This window comes from Paramisgurnus dabryanus, chromosome 14 (assembly GCF_030506205.2).
Source record: "Paramisgurnus dabryanus chromosome 14, PD_genome_1.1, whole genome shotgun sequence".
NCBI classification, from domain to species: Eukaryota; Metazoa; Chordata; class Actinopteri; order Cypriniformes; family Cobitidae; genus Paramisgurnus; species Paramisgurnus dabryanus.
The window spans coordinates 23,557,005-23,573,567 of record NC_133350.1 but is presented as its reverse complement, the minus strand read 5'-3'; the positions used below and the strand labels follow the sequence as shown (position 1 = coordinate 23,573,567).

The 16,563-nt window shown below is 37.5% G+C and overlaps 2 protein-coding genes across 3 annotated transcripts; both read right to left on the bottom strand.

Annotated features, from left to right (window-relative positions):
- Positions 1 to 528: 528 nt before the first annotated feature.
- Positions 529 to 8,992, bottom strand: arrdc2 (arrestin domain containing 2). Of its 2 annotated transcripts, XM_065241683.2 has the most exons (9): positions 8,888 to 8,992; positions 8,535 to 8,806; positions 3,185 to 3,254; positions 2,938 to 3,085; positions 2,744 to 2,846; positions 2,401 to 2,657; positions 2,148 to 2,310; positions 1,901 to 2,055; positions 529 to 1,817 (listed from the first exon to the last, which is right to left on the bottom strand). In XM_065241683.2, the coding sequence occupies exons 2-9, from the start codon at positions 8,791 to 8,793 to the stop codon at positions 1,764 to 1,766; spliced, it is 1,209 nt and encodes a 402-aa protein (XP_065097755.1). In that variant the 5' UTR covers positions 8,794 to 8,806; positions 8,888 to 8,992; the 3' UTR covers positions 529 to 1,763. The 2 variants fall into 2 exon arrangements, with proteins under 2 accessions (XP_065097755.1, XP_065097754.1); XM_065241682.2 differs by lacking the exons at positions 8,535 to 8,806; positions 8,888 to 8,992 and adding an exon at positions 3,914 to 4,503.
- A 1,513-nt stretch (positions 8,993 to 10,505) lies between these two features.
- Positions 10,506 to 16,444, bottom strand: LOC135719360 (uncharacterized). Its single transcript, XM_065242048.1, has 8 exons — positions 15,946 to 16,444; positions 12,553 to 12,647; positions 12,361 to 12,461; positions 12,069 to 12,193; positions 11,563 to 11,666; positions 11,258 to 11,453; positions 10,918 to 11,006; positions 10,506 to 10,677 (listed from the first exon to the last, which is right to left on the bottom strand). The coding sequence occupies exons 1-8, from the start codon at positions 16,442 to 16,444 to the stop codon at positions 10,537 to 10,539; spliced, it is 1,350 nt and encodes a 449-aa protein (XP_065098120.1). The 3' UTR covers positions 10,506 to 10,536.
- Between the last annotated feature and the right edge of the window lie 119 nt (positions 16,445 to 16,563).

The following is a 16,563-nucleotide window of genomic DNA, read 5'->3' as shown; positions in this document are numbered from 1 at the left end:
ATGATAGCATGCTTAGTTTTTATCGTTAATATTATATCAAAAAAGTTTTATGATATGAAGAACAGGAATTTTTTACATACAATTTTTTATTTATTTAATGCAAGTGTTTAAAAAAATACTTCATAATACATTAACCAACCCTACAATAACAGAATTTCTTCATCTTGTGAGGTTTAAATGATCTGAATTAAAATACATATGTTTTTTATTAGTATTAAGGGATTTTGTAGGAATCAAATTGTTTCAAGAAAACAACAAAAGAGGCAAAAGTACACTCAACGCCTCAGGGTATTAATATGTTAAACATAGTAAAAACAACATCCCCTAAGCATTTGCTCTACTTCTGCGTCATTACCTTGACCAAACAAAAGTGTTTTTACAGTAAAATGCCAATATAAAAACTATAAACCTCTGAACACACCTTATGAGTAATCCATTTTTAATAAAACATTATCTCATCATTACGAAACCTTGCTGATACTGAACCTTGTCCTGAAAACTGGCCCTAAATATGTTTCTACGTAAACATTCACATAAAAAACAACCTTTATTTTCAATTCATTCTCATTTTATTTAAAAGTGAATAACAAAAAAATACACTTGTAGATTTCAACACAAAACAACTGTATCAAATACATTCATTCAAAACGAATGCCATTAACATTTATTGTTTCAACCTGAAGTTACACTTTATCATTATATGGAAATAAAGAGATAAATTGTTTCTGGAATGTGTCAGGTCACTTCAGGTAGTTATAGCACTAGAAAAGCTTTACGTAACATAATCCCTGTAATCATTTACGGTCTCCACAAAAACGACCGAAAAGGCACCTCAAAAATGCATGGCTCTGTATTTTTCCCCGTTGTATGCAAGCAAACGGTCACTGCATTACATTGTGAGAAATACAGCAACATTTTTGCACAAACTAAAGTTATCTGTGATACATTCAGCAAGGCATTAAGACCTTTAAGGTCACTGGCTTGACCTTTGTTTTTCGCTTATCTACCAACAGTAAGATGGAGGGCCGATGTTGTACCACTCCAAAAGGGTAAAAAGCAATTTTCAACTTCCAGGACTTTTCTTTGCAATTCCCCGAGGATTAAAGCTTAGTTTCCCTTTTGCATAAACAGAATTTCCCGCATGCACCAACATTAAACCATTTGAATCTGTGCATTAGTTTCATATCTCTAGGTTGGAATCAGCACCAAATGAGATAAACATAATGCTACAGCATTTTGGGAAAGGATGCCTTTACATTCATAGGCATCCCAATCTAAGGTGGCAGACTGCAGGTGGTTAGGAGGAAGTCAGTCCTCCTTTCACAGGAAACCCAGGAAAACATTAAGTCTTACAATATTTAGTAAGGCACTACAGTATGTGTAGCATCTTGAAATGGCTTCTGCAAAGAGCGTTCCAGTTCAGCGTTCACCCAGCGATCATCTCCAAATTTCCATGGCTATGTTGTTCAGGGGTGGTCAAAGTCCGTTCTAGGCACAGATGGAGTCGGATCGCTTTTGGGACACAAACATGGGCAAAATCATTGTTCGCCCGGCACTGAATGTCCTCTTTGTTATTTTGAAAGCGCTCTGCCTCGCCCAGTCCAGGCATCTCCTTTCTACAGCCCTCTGCAGTAGCCACAGATGGCTTATTTGGATGTGAACAGCTCGAACGAGAAACGAGTACCAATCTCAGAGAGGCTTCGAGGAGAATTATATCTCAGGTTTTGTTTCAAACATCACATGATGCTCAGCTAGCAGACAGTTCAACAAGTCATGCAGCGAGGACGCATGGTTAATGGCTGAGGATTCGGGTCCACCTGAGAAAAAAAAAAAAAGCCATGAGAATACTTGCCATGCTATCAAAGTGTCCATAAACTTATGTAACTGTCTGTCTGCTTACCTCGCTGTACACTGGAGGTGGGCGTAATCTGAACTCTTGAACATATGCCATAAAGGGGCGCTCCAATACTCCACTAAGGTCTTCCGGTTGTTGGATCGCTGTGGAGTTCTGGGCTGCTTGCTCATCCGTAACAACAGAACTGTATTCTGGAGGAGCTGTATGAGAAGAAAAAAAAAGTGACATCAAGGTGAGTGACAGATATTTTACAGTACAACAAAGAGAAAAAACAAGGGTTTGTGATACTTACGCTCAGGCTGTTCTGGGATGGCCATGCGAATCCACTCCATGTTCATGCTGTACTGGCTGCTGACGCTGGACGTGCGACTGCCGAACGGATGAAGGGGGATGGTGCCCATCACCAGTGGAAGCTCCAAAGAAAGCTTAGACGTTCCAGGAACATCCACACATACCTAAAATAAAAAGGTAAAAAAGTTCACGAAAAGACCAAATGGAGAAATTTAGCAGTTTAAATATAAACACATTCAAGTCAACCAACTCACCCTGAGCATGTATTCGACTTTGATGATGCGACATTGCAAGATAGAGGGACCGACAGGGGGGATTTTGATGGCTCGGCCGTGCCACGTTTCCCTACGGTGAGCGCCGACTATATCACCACACAGCGTGGCCACCACAGCTCGCTTCTGCTTCATGGTACCCCTGGCTATGAAGGTTTGCGTCTGCGTGATGTAAGCTTTGGGCATCACAGATCGAGACGTGGAGTTATCGAACTCGGCGAAGACAGGAATTACTTCACCTGAAATGCAACAGGGATGGTTCGCTTTTCCATTGCGAAAATCTGATTGCATTTCAAATGTGACAGAGGGTTTTCTGCTTCCTTACCAGGCGTGTAGCCCTTGCGGTCAATCTTTGCAGTGATCGACACCTGCCCACAGTTGCGGTACCAGATTCGGGACATCTTCTCTTTGGTTCCAGCTTGAGGAGCCTGTGAAATATAATAAAAGCGGGGTTGAAACTGTGCCGTGCAGGGATAGATGAACGTAAAATTGAGAAATGTAGATGTTCTGTAGTCTTACCAGTAAACTGGGTGTGTTGATGTCAATGGGCTCGATGACTGTAAACTCTTTTTTGATCTTCTTCACTGTGGACCATGGCCGATGGAGCTTAACCTTCACCCAGTAGCGAATGCTGCCATGCTTGCCTTCGAACGATGTCACTAGAGTCCTGACAGACAAAACAGATCTATTAATCCTTGCAAACCTTTCAAAAAAAAAATTGCAGGGATAACATTTCTTTTAAACTAAATGAAATAAAATAACTTACTCTTCTGGAAGCTGGAAACTGAAAGGGTACTCATGTCTCCCAGCAGAGAGGACTGTCAGTTCACCATTATCTAGAGGGAACAAAATAAAATAAGTGTCAACCATAAATGCAAAACTTCCTTATTGCATTAACACAAAACACCAAGGATCACATTCTCAATAAATAATATCTCTGGAGGCATTTATATTATATCAAGCATTTTAATGTAAACCATTGTTATTGACATATACACACATAACAAATAAATTTAAAATTAAAATCATTGTGAAACATCTTGTGCCTGTCACAAAAATTTTTTTTTCCATTTATAAAATGTGGATATTGTCTAAAATAAAAGCAGATTATTTTGTTTTTCAGTTTGTCATTCATACACAAAGGGAACATAAAGTCCTCATTCAAATGCGGATGTTGTTGTCTTGTATTATAACTCGACTGGTTTGTTCATAAACTATAAAAAACGCTGACTATATAATAACCTGATAACACATTAACCAAAGCGCAGCTTCAGTTTCTCCAAATTAATAGTCGACTGATCTTGGAAAACATGGTTGAATTATTTTCAACTACATGCATCCCTGCGCAGTGAGAACGGCGAATGACATCGAAGTTCCGCGAGAAAGCCGCTTCGATTCGCTCTCGCGGTACTTCAATGTCATACTCGGCTCACTCTGCGCAGCGCTCCATGAAGTCGAACACACCGAAGAGCGTCTCCCTCTTTGAATGACTGACCTGCCTGCAGCAGCACTTCTCTCCGGTTCAGATACTCCACTTCATCGCTGTAATTTTGCGTGTAAGCGGTACTGGACCCGGCACTGCGTGACTCGGTCCAGTGTACCTTCGCGAAACCTTCCGCGTGCAACTTTAACGACTCTATTTTACTCTCTGACGAGAGCTCCAGCACAACCTTCCCCGATACAACATCTCCACTGCTGAACACCGGAGGACTGTCCATCTCCGGGGAGTCAAACACGATGTCCATCTTTTTCAATTTGTCGAAAATCATCTTGGCTCTTGCAAAAGTTTCCTAACTGTAACCGTCAAGTCGAACAAAGAGCGAGAGGTGCAGTGAAGTTGTTCGCGTGCGGTTCAAAACAAAACTGAAGCTGCACTGAGCTGATCGGCCTTTAACTCTTGTGGGCGGTCTTGTTGAGTTTATTATGTAAGGCCTATGGCAGAAATCGCTGCCTTCTCATAAACATATTGATTGGGTGTGGATGGGGAGCTCGGGTGATTGATGGTTACAGGTTCTTAGACAAAAACAAGCTGACTGAGCATGCCCAAACTCTGGAACCTCCCCGTGAAGTTGAGGAAAACAACAACGGGTTCATTCCGTCCGTGCTGTCGTGCGAAGGTGTGTGCCACATTTTTGAATGATGCACACATGTACATTACTTTTTCATAATACTTACATAAATAGTGTTTTTAATAAAAAAATTAATGTTTAAAGAAACGAGCTGCACAATCAAACGATGTTATGGCACTGATCAAATAAAATTGCAATAGAGTTTTATTTACTCAAAATACAGCACTGTAAAGTACAAGAAACAAACAACAACTTGTTTCTTTGTTAACTTTAGAAAAACAAGAATGATCGCCCCCTTACGAAAGATTAGCTACATTAGTTTTTGTATTTATTCAAATGTCTTCAAGGTATCGACGCGGCTTGTTCCCCCTCTAGTGGTGTAATGTTTCAATGCAACTTCAAAGTTGTGCCAAGAAACAAGCTGTTAATTTAGATAACAATAAAAACACTGCTGATCTTTTAAATGAGAAGTTTAAATTGTGAAAACAAACTCCCACATTGCAAATATAAATATTATTTTTAATTTGCATTTATTTTGCAGAAAATAAGACAAACTTGTCTTAAAGGGATAGTTCACCCAAAAATTTAAATTCTGTCATCATTTACTTAATCTCATGTTGTTACAAACCTGAAAAAAATGTATTTGTTCTGATGAACAGCAAGTAAGATATTTTAAGGAAAGTTTGTAACTAAACCGGTTGCGAGCCCTGTTCACTTCCATAGGAAAAAAATAATATGGGAGTGAATGGGACTGACTACAAAACATTCCTCAAAATATCTTCATTTATGTTTATTAGGAACAAAGGGATTTATAAAGGTTTGTAACAACACGAGAGTGAGAAAATGATGACAGACTTTTTATTTTTGGGTGAACTTTCCCTTTAACAACAAAAATCAATGCAATGTTTTCAGACCTTAAATACTGCAGAAAAAATTATTTTGTTTAATTTTAACATTTTCACATGAATCTATTAAGTGTAAATTAATTTGGAGTCATAGTCATAAACTAGCATGTACTATGGGACCAGCCTCTGGATCCATGCATCACTTTTTTGTTAAAGGAGACAAATCATGAAAATCTGATTTTTTTTTTCATGTTAAAGTGCTATAATTGGGTCCCCAGTGCTTCTATCAACCTAGAAAATGTGAAAAAGATCAACCCAGTAACTTAGTTTTGGTAAACCATTCTCTGCAAGCATGTAAAAAATAGGTCATTGACATTTTGTCTCCCCTTGAGATGTCAGAAGAGGATAATAACGCCCCCTTAATCTGCAATATCCAACCACTGCACTGCACTACGCCACATTTTTGCTCACACCTACAAAGTGGCAATTTTAACATGCTATTATAAATTATCTATATGGTATTTTGAGTTAAAACTTCACATACCTACTCTGCGGACAGCAAAAATTTATTTGACATCTTAAAAAAGTCTTGTGAAAGTCTGGGCCAGTGCTTCGTCCTCAGTCACTAAAATATATTTCCTGTGGCCGTTTGTCTTTCTGTATTTTTATGTAATGTTACCATCGGGACACATTAAGCGTCCCGAACGTTAACTTCTCTGCAATGTCATGGTGTTTTATTGGTTGCATGTGTTGCGTGTTAAGTCAGCTGGTAGAGCAAATAGATGTAAAGACGCTAATTATGAGGCCAAACGAAAACTTAATTATTTTGCATCTTAATGGCGAGATATATGAATGAAAAAAATTAGGTGCATTGGGAAACATATCAACACAGCATATTAATAACACTGTTTTATTAAGATTGGTTTGTTATCTTTGATCGTTACAACAAGATTTCTTTGATAGGAGTTCTCTATTTCTGTGCACAGTTAATCCTGATATACCAGAAACTATTGACCCTGATGAGAGGGTTGTGAAATTTTAGAAAACCTGAACCACTGGCCTGACCGGGCCAGTATAAAAAATATTTGTGTTGAGCCCTTTAGTTATGGATTTTTACATGGATGATGATAATACAGATATCTAAAAAGGATGACGACCAATTTAAAAAGGAATGAAAGGAAGTGTACAATAATTGGTTGATACAGCACATTATTTGACTCTGATTTCTCTATGAAATTAAATTGGACATCGTTTATTATTGGTTGCCAAGTCTGTCACAAGATCAACCAGATAGATATTAGCTGACATCTTTAGAATGGTTAGAATATCAACTGATTAATTAACCTGACCTCTCACAAAGATAAGACTAGCAGACACAAACCATTGTCTTAAATTAGGAATAAATATATAATAATAAATAATTTTCCCTGGAAAACTTTACATTATTGTGAATCTAAGTTTTCATGCCCGACAAAGCCTTGGCTGTGATGGCTCATTTTTCATTCTATCTTCAGCCTCATTTCTCTTTATCACTCGAAATGTTGGAGCGAAGTCTGTTTACATTCTGATAACCTTTGACCACGTTTGCATCAACATTGCTGATTCAACACTATTATAAAGAGCAATTCACTTCAACATTTTTGCAGTTCTTGGAGAAGCCCAAAGCAGGATATTGAACATTTGTTAGCAAGAATACAAAAAACTGATTATTACAGAATTCATTTGGGGGATCATTGCTTGGCTCACTATGCAAAACCTGGAGTTGGTATAACAAGGTATTTATTACAGCAATAAGTTAAGCAATATTTACATATAAAGAGCTCACTGAAGAAAATGTGAGCATGCACGAGGTCACATTTGTGATTAAATATCCTTAATCCAAAAATCAACACGTGGTTCAAGATAAAATTCATCTGTGTATGTTCTCACTCGGGTCACTGCGAGATGTTTTTATTACCAACTTAACACCGCATGACAAAACTATAAAAGGCATTTTAGAGAAATAGTGTTTCATTTCCTGCTTTGCCCCACACCTACTTCCTGTATGATTATATCTGAAGTGTAAAGAAACAGACATCTTTAAATGTCATTGGTACTTTTCACAGATAGTGAAACAAGAAATAATAAAGCAATATAAAACAGCATAAAATGTTTAATTTTAGCTGTGACAAAAATGTTACAAGAACTTCCAAAATACAATGATTTTATTTAATATTTGTTTTCATGTAATGCTGAAGAAAATGTTCGGATTATTGCTCCAAAATGTTACGTTAAAACCAATAAGTTGTTCACAACAGTTAAAACACATTTTAACCTTTTATTAGCTTAATTTTCAAGACTTAAAGGAATAGTTCACATAACTTTTTTACTTTATCATTATTTACCACCCCCTCATATCATTTGAAACCCCAATGCCGTTCTTGTTCTTCAGAACCCAAATGCAGAAGATTTTGTAAAAAGTGTTGTTTGGGGTTTTTTGGTTAATATGGGAGTGGATGGTGACTGAGTTTGTCTCCATTCACTCACACAGGAACCAGAAAACCCTTTACGCTTTAAATTCTGACCCAAAAGTGTTAAAATAAATAACACCACTTGACTTTTGTCATATATTTTAAGTGCCTGAAGACTTTTACTCCTATACTTTCCTGTGGATATCGCTATTGCAGATTTTTCAAAAGTAGTTGCACATTATTAAAAAGTAAACATCCTAAAACTGCATAAACAACAGCTCAGACACACAGAATGTGCAATGAAAGGTCGGCAACACTTGGGTTCAAAGATAGACATCGTGGGTTTAAAGGACACTAGGGTGAGTAAATAATGACAAAAGGTTCATTTTTGGTGAACTATCCCTTTAAACATGGTTATATGAACATCCTATTAACATATAATTCATGCGTGGCTCTTAATTTCAGTTATATTGTAATGACAAACCACTGTGAAGTGCATTTGTTCGTGTATTTCAGTTTAAACAGATGAATGATTAAGCAGTCTACACACTTGCTCAGCATTATCAGTCCTGTGCCAGCTGTCACGGGCCGCGTCCCCACTTATTTGCACGTGCACTACATGCGTTTCTGCACGAACACACGCTGACTGATTGTCTTGTTGATGACCAAACAATGACCTGAAATTCATTACGTCACTCCTGCAAATACGGACCGTAAATAAAGCCATGCAAACCGAAATCACCAAAGCATACCTCGAATAAGATGTTGCCTCTTCCTGAAATAAGTTATCTTGGAGGTATAATCGTTGTAGACGGTGTTCACGCCAACACTGCGGTTTTCAAGCCAATGAGCCGTGGCGACCCCTCGTCCGTGCACTCTCAAAGCTCGAACCTTGATGTCCCGGTTGAGCTCCAAAACCACGACGCCAGTGACCATCTCTCCACTGTTGTACACAGCATCATCTGGACCGTCCAATACGAGAGCAAAGTGTTTGATGCTTTGGAAAGCCATTATTTGTGTGCGCCTGTTAAGAATAGAAACTAGTTTAAATATACCATTTGATATATTTATGAAATGTACAGAAAAGTCAGAGCAAAAAACTCACCTGGCACTTCACAAAGTAACAGACCACAACTCACAACACACCGATAGCAAGGCTGAAATTTATTACGTTTGTTGTTTGAGCTGACGCCCGCTTTCGATTTTGCGCCAATGAGAGATAGACATACGCGTAACCCCGCCCTGTTTGTGACGCTAACCACGCCCACTATACAGTGTAAATATGCTCTGAACAGATGTTTTCAACAAGCGTGTAATGGGTTGGTGACCTAAAGATTGTACGAAATGCATGCGTGTTTTGAAGACAGTAAATTACGATATTTCTCGATATTTTCGCAACCATATGAACAGATACTATAGTTAGTATACTATTGTATATATTGTAGTATACAAACTATTGTAAAGTTTAATTACTATAGTATACTACACAGTATGCCCTAGTATTTGCTATAGTAAGGTTAAAAAAACACTATATATGAAATAGTATACCATTGTAATTACTATAGTAAAGTGTAGTATGTAGTATTATACTGTGGTATAGTGTAACATAATAACTATTGTAAAGTTTAATTAATACTACAGTGCTATAGTAAGGTTCAAAAACGCTATAGCAGAGGTCTTCAACATTTTTTTAGGCCAAGGACACTTTAAGGGATAAAGAGGAGGAGCAGGGGCCCCCAGTACATTAATCAAAGTACGGCTGAATTTGTCATTATTTAAAACACGTACCTTGTTATAATGGTAATGTTGCTTACAATTTTGGCATACTACATAACATTTGAATACTTATAACTGAATACTTTTTTTTATTGTGGGAACATTATGCTCTTCAGTTTAAGTTATTTTTATTATTAGTCTAATAATCCATTTAGTTTGATGCCTAATTTCATTTATCCCTCAAAATATTTGTAGGAACCCGGGGACCCCCAAGGATCCCCGGACCCATGTACTTTAGTATCTAAGAATTTTACTACAGTTCACAATAGTATATAATATAGTGCTTTTCCCATAAGCGACAAAAACTAGGATATAATACCAAATTGGCTACTACAAAATGTATTTTATATTTCATTTATATATTTGGTGAATAAACTAATCACTTGTTGTTCATCCTGATAGAAAGCTATGCATTTAAAGTATAGCTTATACAGGATGATATTAAAATATACTAAAATGACATTGTAATAACATAGTAATTAACCAAGTCATAATCTCAAAGGCATCAGCCACATTTATTTTACCTCTAATTTGTTGAAATTGATATTTGTGAACCACTAGATCTAGTTCAAGTTTACACCTCAGCAGAATATGTTTTGTTTGTTTTAAATGCGTGTGAGAATGAAAGGTCGAGGGCAAAAACCTCTGGCACTCTCCTATGACATTTTGCACATTCAATATTGCTGTGTAAAGTCAGTCAGTTGCAGACTTGTGTGTCATTATTACCAACAGGAGACATGAGGTGCAATTTAACCTTGAAAACTATCAAACATAAGCAGGACATCTTCTGTTGTCATAACACGCCTTAAACGCTCTCTACCGCTGATAAAAACTATTATCACGCCTGGTTATGGCGGTAATGACGTCATTATCTTAAGTCGGTACGTGTACACAATTAACATTTTGGGCATGACAAAAATATGAATGGACAGACAAAAACAAAGCAGTCGTGCAGATTTTTTATGTTTCTTTGAAAAGTCAAAAGCACATATGGCTGATGTGTTGAAAGGGTGGATTTTCAAGGGATGCCTTGGAATACGGTTTGGGCACAAAAACTTCATTGTGCGTCGTCCTGAAGTCCCGTGTGTTCAGCTGGGGTTTGATATGACTCTCTTTTACCTAGACAAAGTGAAGAGCAGAAAGCTTCATGAGGTAGTTGGTCACAGATATAAAAAAAGATCATTAAGAGGAGTATGCGATGGAAACTCAGCATTTTTCCAAAAATGTGAAACAATTTGTAAGCATCAAGCATGTCCTATTTAATGTAATGTCTGTTTAAGAGCTTGCTGCACTGACAAGCATAAACAAAGCAGAACTGTTTAAATTTCATTTATCCCTAGGGGAATGTTAATATTTTACCTGCTGAAGCTGGCCAGGGCTAAGTTCCTGTCTCCTAGAGTTTATGGGGACGAAATCACGTTGCACAGTTGTAAGCACTGGACCCGGCTCTAAACAAAAAAAACAAGCAGTTCAAGATTAAATTAGCCATTTTGACTTGAATGGCTTAATATTTAATAATAATGTATTAAAAAATGATATCAGTCAGATCATGCAAAAGTTGTACTTTAAGGTTTTAACAGCCTGTATTTACCTAATACAACGTAAGGGTAATGTTAAGAAATGTGGGAAGTAAAAATAAGAGTCTAGTTGGAGCTAAGGCTAAACCTTTAGATCTTGATAGTCATAAAACCAACATAACCTTGCTCAGACAGCACATGGCCAGATGGGTAGATGTGTGGTCTGGGACGGACCACTGCTTTTGGTGGGAACTGCTCCTGTGATGTCGTGCTGTAGAACATTCCAGACAGATTGGGCCTCCCAAATTCTACATTGCTCAACGTCCTGATGCTTGCTCCATCGACATGCACTGGAAAATGCATGTGGTTTGTCTGAGTCTGAGAAGATAAAAACCTCACAGTTAGGATTGGCATGCTTATACTCTTATATGATCTCATTTAGATATTTAAGCAAGAATAAGTTACAAAGTAAGATGAAGGGTCAAACCTCTGGGAAGAAGGACTGGTTTGTTGTCATATTGTTCTGGTTCTGCATTTCACCATTAAACACAGAGCTCAGATTTTCATCCCTGTGCATTAAGTGAATGGGATCTGGTATCAACAGAGACAAAGGTGGGTTTTAATTATTAAAGTAATGGATTTGATAAATAATTCATAATATTAACTTGCCCATTTTTTTATGAATGCAGAGCTTAGAATAGAGTTTGCTATTTCTAAAGAAATGAATATTTGTAGTGGTGCCATCTGCTGGCTCAGGCTTCACCTTGCAAGGCCACTGAACAAAGAAAGCTGCGCAAACTGTTCATAAAAAGTGACCAACTTTTTACAACACATTAAATGACCTTGAGTTATGTAACTAAAATATAACAGTGGCATGATGGATGAATTTTAAGAATCTGTTACACCTATTCTTGGAAAATTTCACAAACAATTGTCAACACGGTTTAGGCCTATGGTAAAACAAAAAGCACATGGCACACAAGTTGTACATACCACATTTGAGCGCAGGAAATTCCTCAGATGTGGTCGTGTCCCATCTATCATCACTAAACTCTCGGAGGTTGATAGGTTGAGGTCTTTTTATCTCGGAAAGGAGATGTTCCTTGAGTATCACAGGGCTGTTAAAAATATATAAACCGTTTCTAATTCTTCATACTGTTTTACATCACCAACTGTTAATAGTGACTGTAACTCCCATCACAGCTCCTTTTTGGGTTTTGCAAGTTTCATACGAATGGTGACAAGTGCAAGAAAAAATGTAATTATTTCACAGAGACATTAGTACCTGTGGACGCCTGTTTGTCTGAAGGAAGAAGAATAAGTCGTTTGTTTGTCGGATATCTTTTTTTGGTCTCCCATCACTAAAGATGAATGCTGGATCAGTGGCTGAAAAATTTGGACATGAAACCTGTGCTTTAGCAAAAAAATAACCGCTTTCTGAAACCAGTGCTACTTTACTGATGAGGGGTGCCCTTACCTGAAGTGGAGGACACCATTTGTTCGGAAACTGCTCCTTATAGCTGGAGCTGAAGAATCGGCTACTTTTGTCCCCGATTAGTGTTGATGCTACACCTTATAGAAAAACATAAACAAAAAATCTAAAGGTCAGCAGCACATATGCATCACTGCAAAAAAATTACTTTCTTGCAGTCTCGTTTTCTAGCCCCTAAGGGGACATGTTGCAAAAATTAAATAAAGTTTAGTTTCATGTGCTCACGTGAAACTTTCATGTGCTCACGTGAAACTTTCATGTGCTCACGCAAAACTTTCATGTGCTCACGCGAAACCTTCATGTGCAGAATTTTTTTTAAAGTTTAGTTTCGCGTGCTCACGTGAAGCTATCGCGCGAGCACGTGAAACTATCGCATGCTCACCTGAAACTATCGCGCGCGCACGTGAAAGCAAAAGTTTCACGTGCGCGCACGATAGTTTCACACGATAGTTTCAGGTGAGCACGTGATAGTTTCACGTGAGCAAATGAAACTAAACTTTAGATTTTTTACTCCAATGTCACCTTAGGGGCTCGGTAGTTTTCAGTACAAATGTCTAACACTTTTTAAATCAATATGTAATTTCTTGATAAGCAAAATGTCTTTAGAAAATAAGTTTAGGTGCTTAAAAAAAGCAAAAAAATTTAATAAAATAAAAAATAGCCAATGGGGTAAGAATTTTTTTCTTGAATTTTTCTAGTATTAAAAAAAAATTAAACTTCTTTCAAGATTTTTTTCTTTGTACTTAAAACAAGTCAAAAATACATAAACACGTAAAAAAAGATGGACGATGCGAAGCCCCCTATGAAGGACGAAAAATGACTTAAGTGTATATAAAAAATAAATGAATAAATACATAAATGCGTAAACAAATAAATAAGTGTAGAAATACAAAATGAATAAATAAATAAATAATTAAATGCATAAATAAATAAATGTAGAAATAAATAAATAAATAAATGTATAAATACATGAATGCAGAAATAACTAAGTAATTAATTAAATGCAGAAATAAATGCAGACATAAATGAATAAATATATTGTTTTGTCAAAAGTATCAACTTTTATTTTTGTTGTTTTGCACCACTACATTTATTTCTAAATTTATTTATGTATTTCTACGTGTATTTCTACATTTATTTATTTTCACATTTATCTATGCATTTATACATTTATTTATTTATGTATTTCTCTGTCGGTATGTTAATAAGGTAGGCGGTCCCAACCTCTCTCAATGCATGGATTGGTTAAAAAGGATCGATGTGGCTGTCACTGTGGCTCAGTTACTGCAGCTCGGCCGTTCGACTACATACAAACAGTCCTTTTGGCTGACTTTTTAAGAACTATTGCTACTTATCGGTGCGGGATCCGCACGCGTCCGGAGAGCGTTTGCCGCACGTGCCCGGACTGCGTTTGCAGAATTTCCAGCACGTGCAGCACAACTTTGTGTGTTTGGCTTTTTGTTAATTTTATACATTTATTTATTTATGCATTTAATTAATTACTTATTTATTCCTGCATTTATTTATTTCTGTTTTTCTACATTTATTTATTTATTTATGCATTTATTCATTTATTTATTTATATACACTTAAGTTTGGCTCTTTGTAAATTTTATACATTTATTTATTTATGCATTTAATTAATTACTTATTTATTCCTGCATTTATTTATTTCAGTTTTTCTACATTTATTTATTTATTTATGCATTTATGTATTTATTTATTTATATACACTTAAGTCATTTTTGCCCTCCGTAGTTTCCTTTTGCTGAACGTAAAATTTACGAAGATTTTTTTTTCTTTACGTGAAAACGTCAGTTTGGAGCCTGGACATGCGCAAAAGGAATCGTCTGTGGAGCCCAGAGGCGGAGCCGTGGTATTAAACTTTCCGCATTCACACGGGGCGTAAGCGTTGACGCTTCCCATTAGGTGTGTTCGACTTCATGCGGCGCTGCGCAGACCGATCGGTGGCTGACTTGAAGCAGTGCATTCCGGTTAGTAATTTTGTCCGACTTCAGCTGGCGCTGCAGGCACGTGACTGTGTCATGTGGTTTTTAAGTACCGCGAGAGCGTTTCGAGAGTAGCCGGCTAGCTCAGCCGGTGCAGCTTCTCCAGAGCGGCTGCACGGAGTTGTGATGACGACACAGCTTTACGTGATTGGTCGCCTCACTGATGACAACGATCACGTGCGTCTCAAGTTTAATCCAACCTTTAGTTCCACTAATAAACATTATAAATTTATGTTTTAAAACAGGGAAAACAGGTTATTATGTATAAATATGTTATATTGTGTCGTGATATAAAATAAAAATGAAAATAACAAACTCTATTGGTATTTTAATAATATAGGCTTGTTTCCCGTTATTTTCGGGTATACAGTATAAGCAGCAATTAAAATATTATATATAAAATGTTTCTGGTTGTAACTTTTTATTAAAAGGTTTGTTTTTATCAAATTCACCATCTAATTCACTTCATTCGCGATTAATAACAAGGAAACACGGCGCACACGTCACTACGGCAAGCAGCAGGTGTCCGGCATGACTGCTTCGTCTTCAGTTCCTCCCTCGACTGCAAGCGGCAAACCTCACCGATCGGTCTGCGCAGCGCCGGATGATCTCGAACACACCTATTCACTTTTAATGGGTGACGTCAAGCGTTGGCGAACTGAATTGTGGATCCGTCGGCGCCGCGTCAGTGCCGTTGCTCGCGGCAGAAGTTGAATATTTCTCAACTTTTCAAGCGGCAACGCGTGCGTCAGCCAATCATATCGCCTTATGCAAATAACCTAGGCAGAGCCAGCCAATTACGTTTATGTAATTTAAGAAAGTCATTTTTGCAGTGATTACTAATTAATGTTCCTATATGGCTCATTTGAGTTTGTCACAGGTTTGAATCCCAGGGAACGTAAGTTACATGAAATGTATATCCAAAGTAACTTTAAAGAGTAACTAAACGCTAAACCAACTTTTTTTAGTTAATGATCTGTAAGAATGGGGCTTTATTAGTGCTGTTCATTGATTTTAGTAATTTTTTTGACATTTGGATATGAAGTGTTTCAATACTACAATATATGGTGTAAAAACGTCTGAGTGCTGCCCTCTTCAGGTTGAACGGTGGCTACTGCAGTTGAATTTTCCTATTGGATGTTGGGTCCAAAAAATGACTCGTGACGTAAGCAGGTTCAAGCTCACCACGCCCTTGTTTCGATCTCACCACACACTTGATACGAGCTTAGTTCGTCCCCTCTATCTTCGTTGGGATCTGCCCACTTTTCTTGCATTTTTCAAATATTGCTAGTGGGTGGAGTCAGGCTCTGACCAGGGGTTTAGTTACTCTTTAAATATAAGCATCTGGTAAATGCATAAATGTACATACCTGTGTTTGCCGTTGGCTTTACTTTTAGGATCGGAAGAACTTCATGCGGGGTATAATACGATCTATAGGTGGGTTCTGGATATTTGTTTTTTTGTAGATTGGTCCTAAATGATGTGATAGGAAGAAACGGCTTGGTCACAGATGTTAGCAGGTGCTGCATATAATCAGAACTGGTGGTGTGAGATGTTGCACTCTTGCTATCTGAATGCATTTTGAAGTTGGTGGTGTTCGTTGTGAAGCGGGTTTGCTTGGGCTGAACGACAGGGATCGGCTGATGTGTGGAAAAGGAGGATGCAGTTTCTGTCTGCTCTTCCCTGATGTGTTTCAGGTCTCTGTGTGTGAAGTCTGGTGATGAGAAAGAAGGAGCAGTCTCCGTTTTCGGCAGGGTGAAACACTTAAAGTGCTTCTGGAAAGTCGTTTCATACATCCCATCTGATCCGCCACTGCCACGTCCATCCCAAAACGGCAGATTTGATATTCTGGATCGATGGGCCTCCATCTGATTTAACGGTATAGCAAATCTAATCAGTTTCTTGTTTTAAATACCTTTAAAAAATTAGGAAATCGATTTGAAACGTCTAAAGCTCGCAGATCTGTACTTTACAGTACTGTACATTC

Bases quoted from the DNA above. Each gene is read 5' to 3' on its own strand.
- arrdc2 (XM_065241682.2), bottom strand. From the start codon at position 4,187: ATGATTTTCGACAAATTGAAAAAGATGGACATCGTGTTTGACTCCCCG. The intron at 3,086-3,184 runs GTAAGTTATTTT...TTTGTCTGTCAG, and splicing joins AGTTTCCAGCTTCCAGAAGA to GACTCTAGTGACATCGTTCG. The intron at 2,658-2,743 runs GTAAGGAAGCAG...GTTGCATTTCAG, and splicing joins CCGCAAGGGCTACACGCCTG to GTGAAGTAATTCCTGTCTTC.
- LOC135719360 (XM_065242048.1), bottom strand. From the start codon at position 16,444: ATGGAGGCCCATCGATCCAGAATATCAAATCTGCCGTTTTGGGATGGA. The intron at 12,648-15,945 runs GTATGTACATTT...TTTTTCTATAAG, and splicing joins AAAGCCAACGGCAAACACAG to GTGTAGCATCAACACTAATC. The intron at 10,678-10,917 runs GTAAAATATTAA...CACTTTGTCTAG, and splicing joins GCCCTGGCCAGCTTCAGCAG to GTAAAAGAGAGTCATATCAA.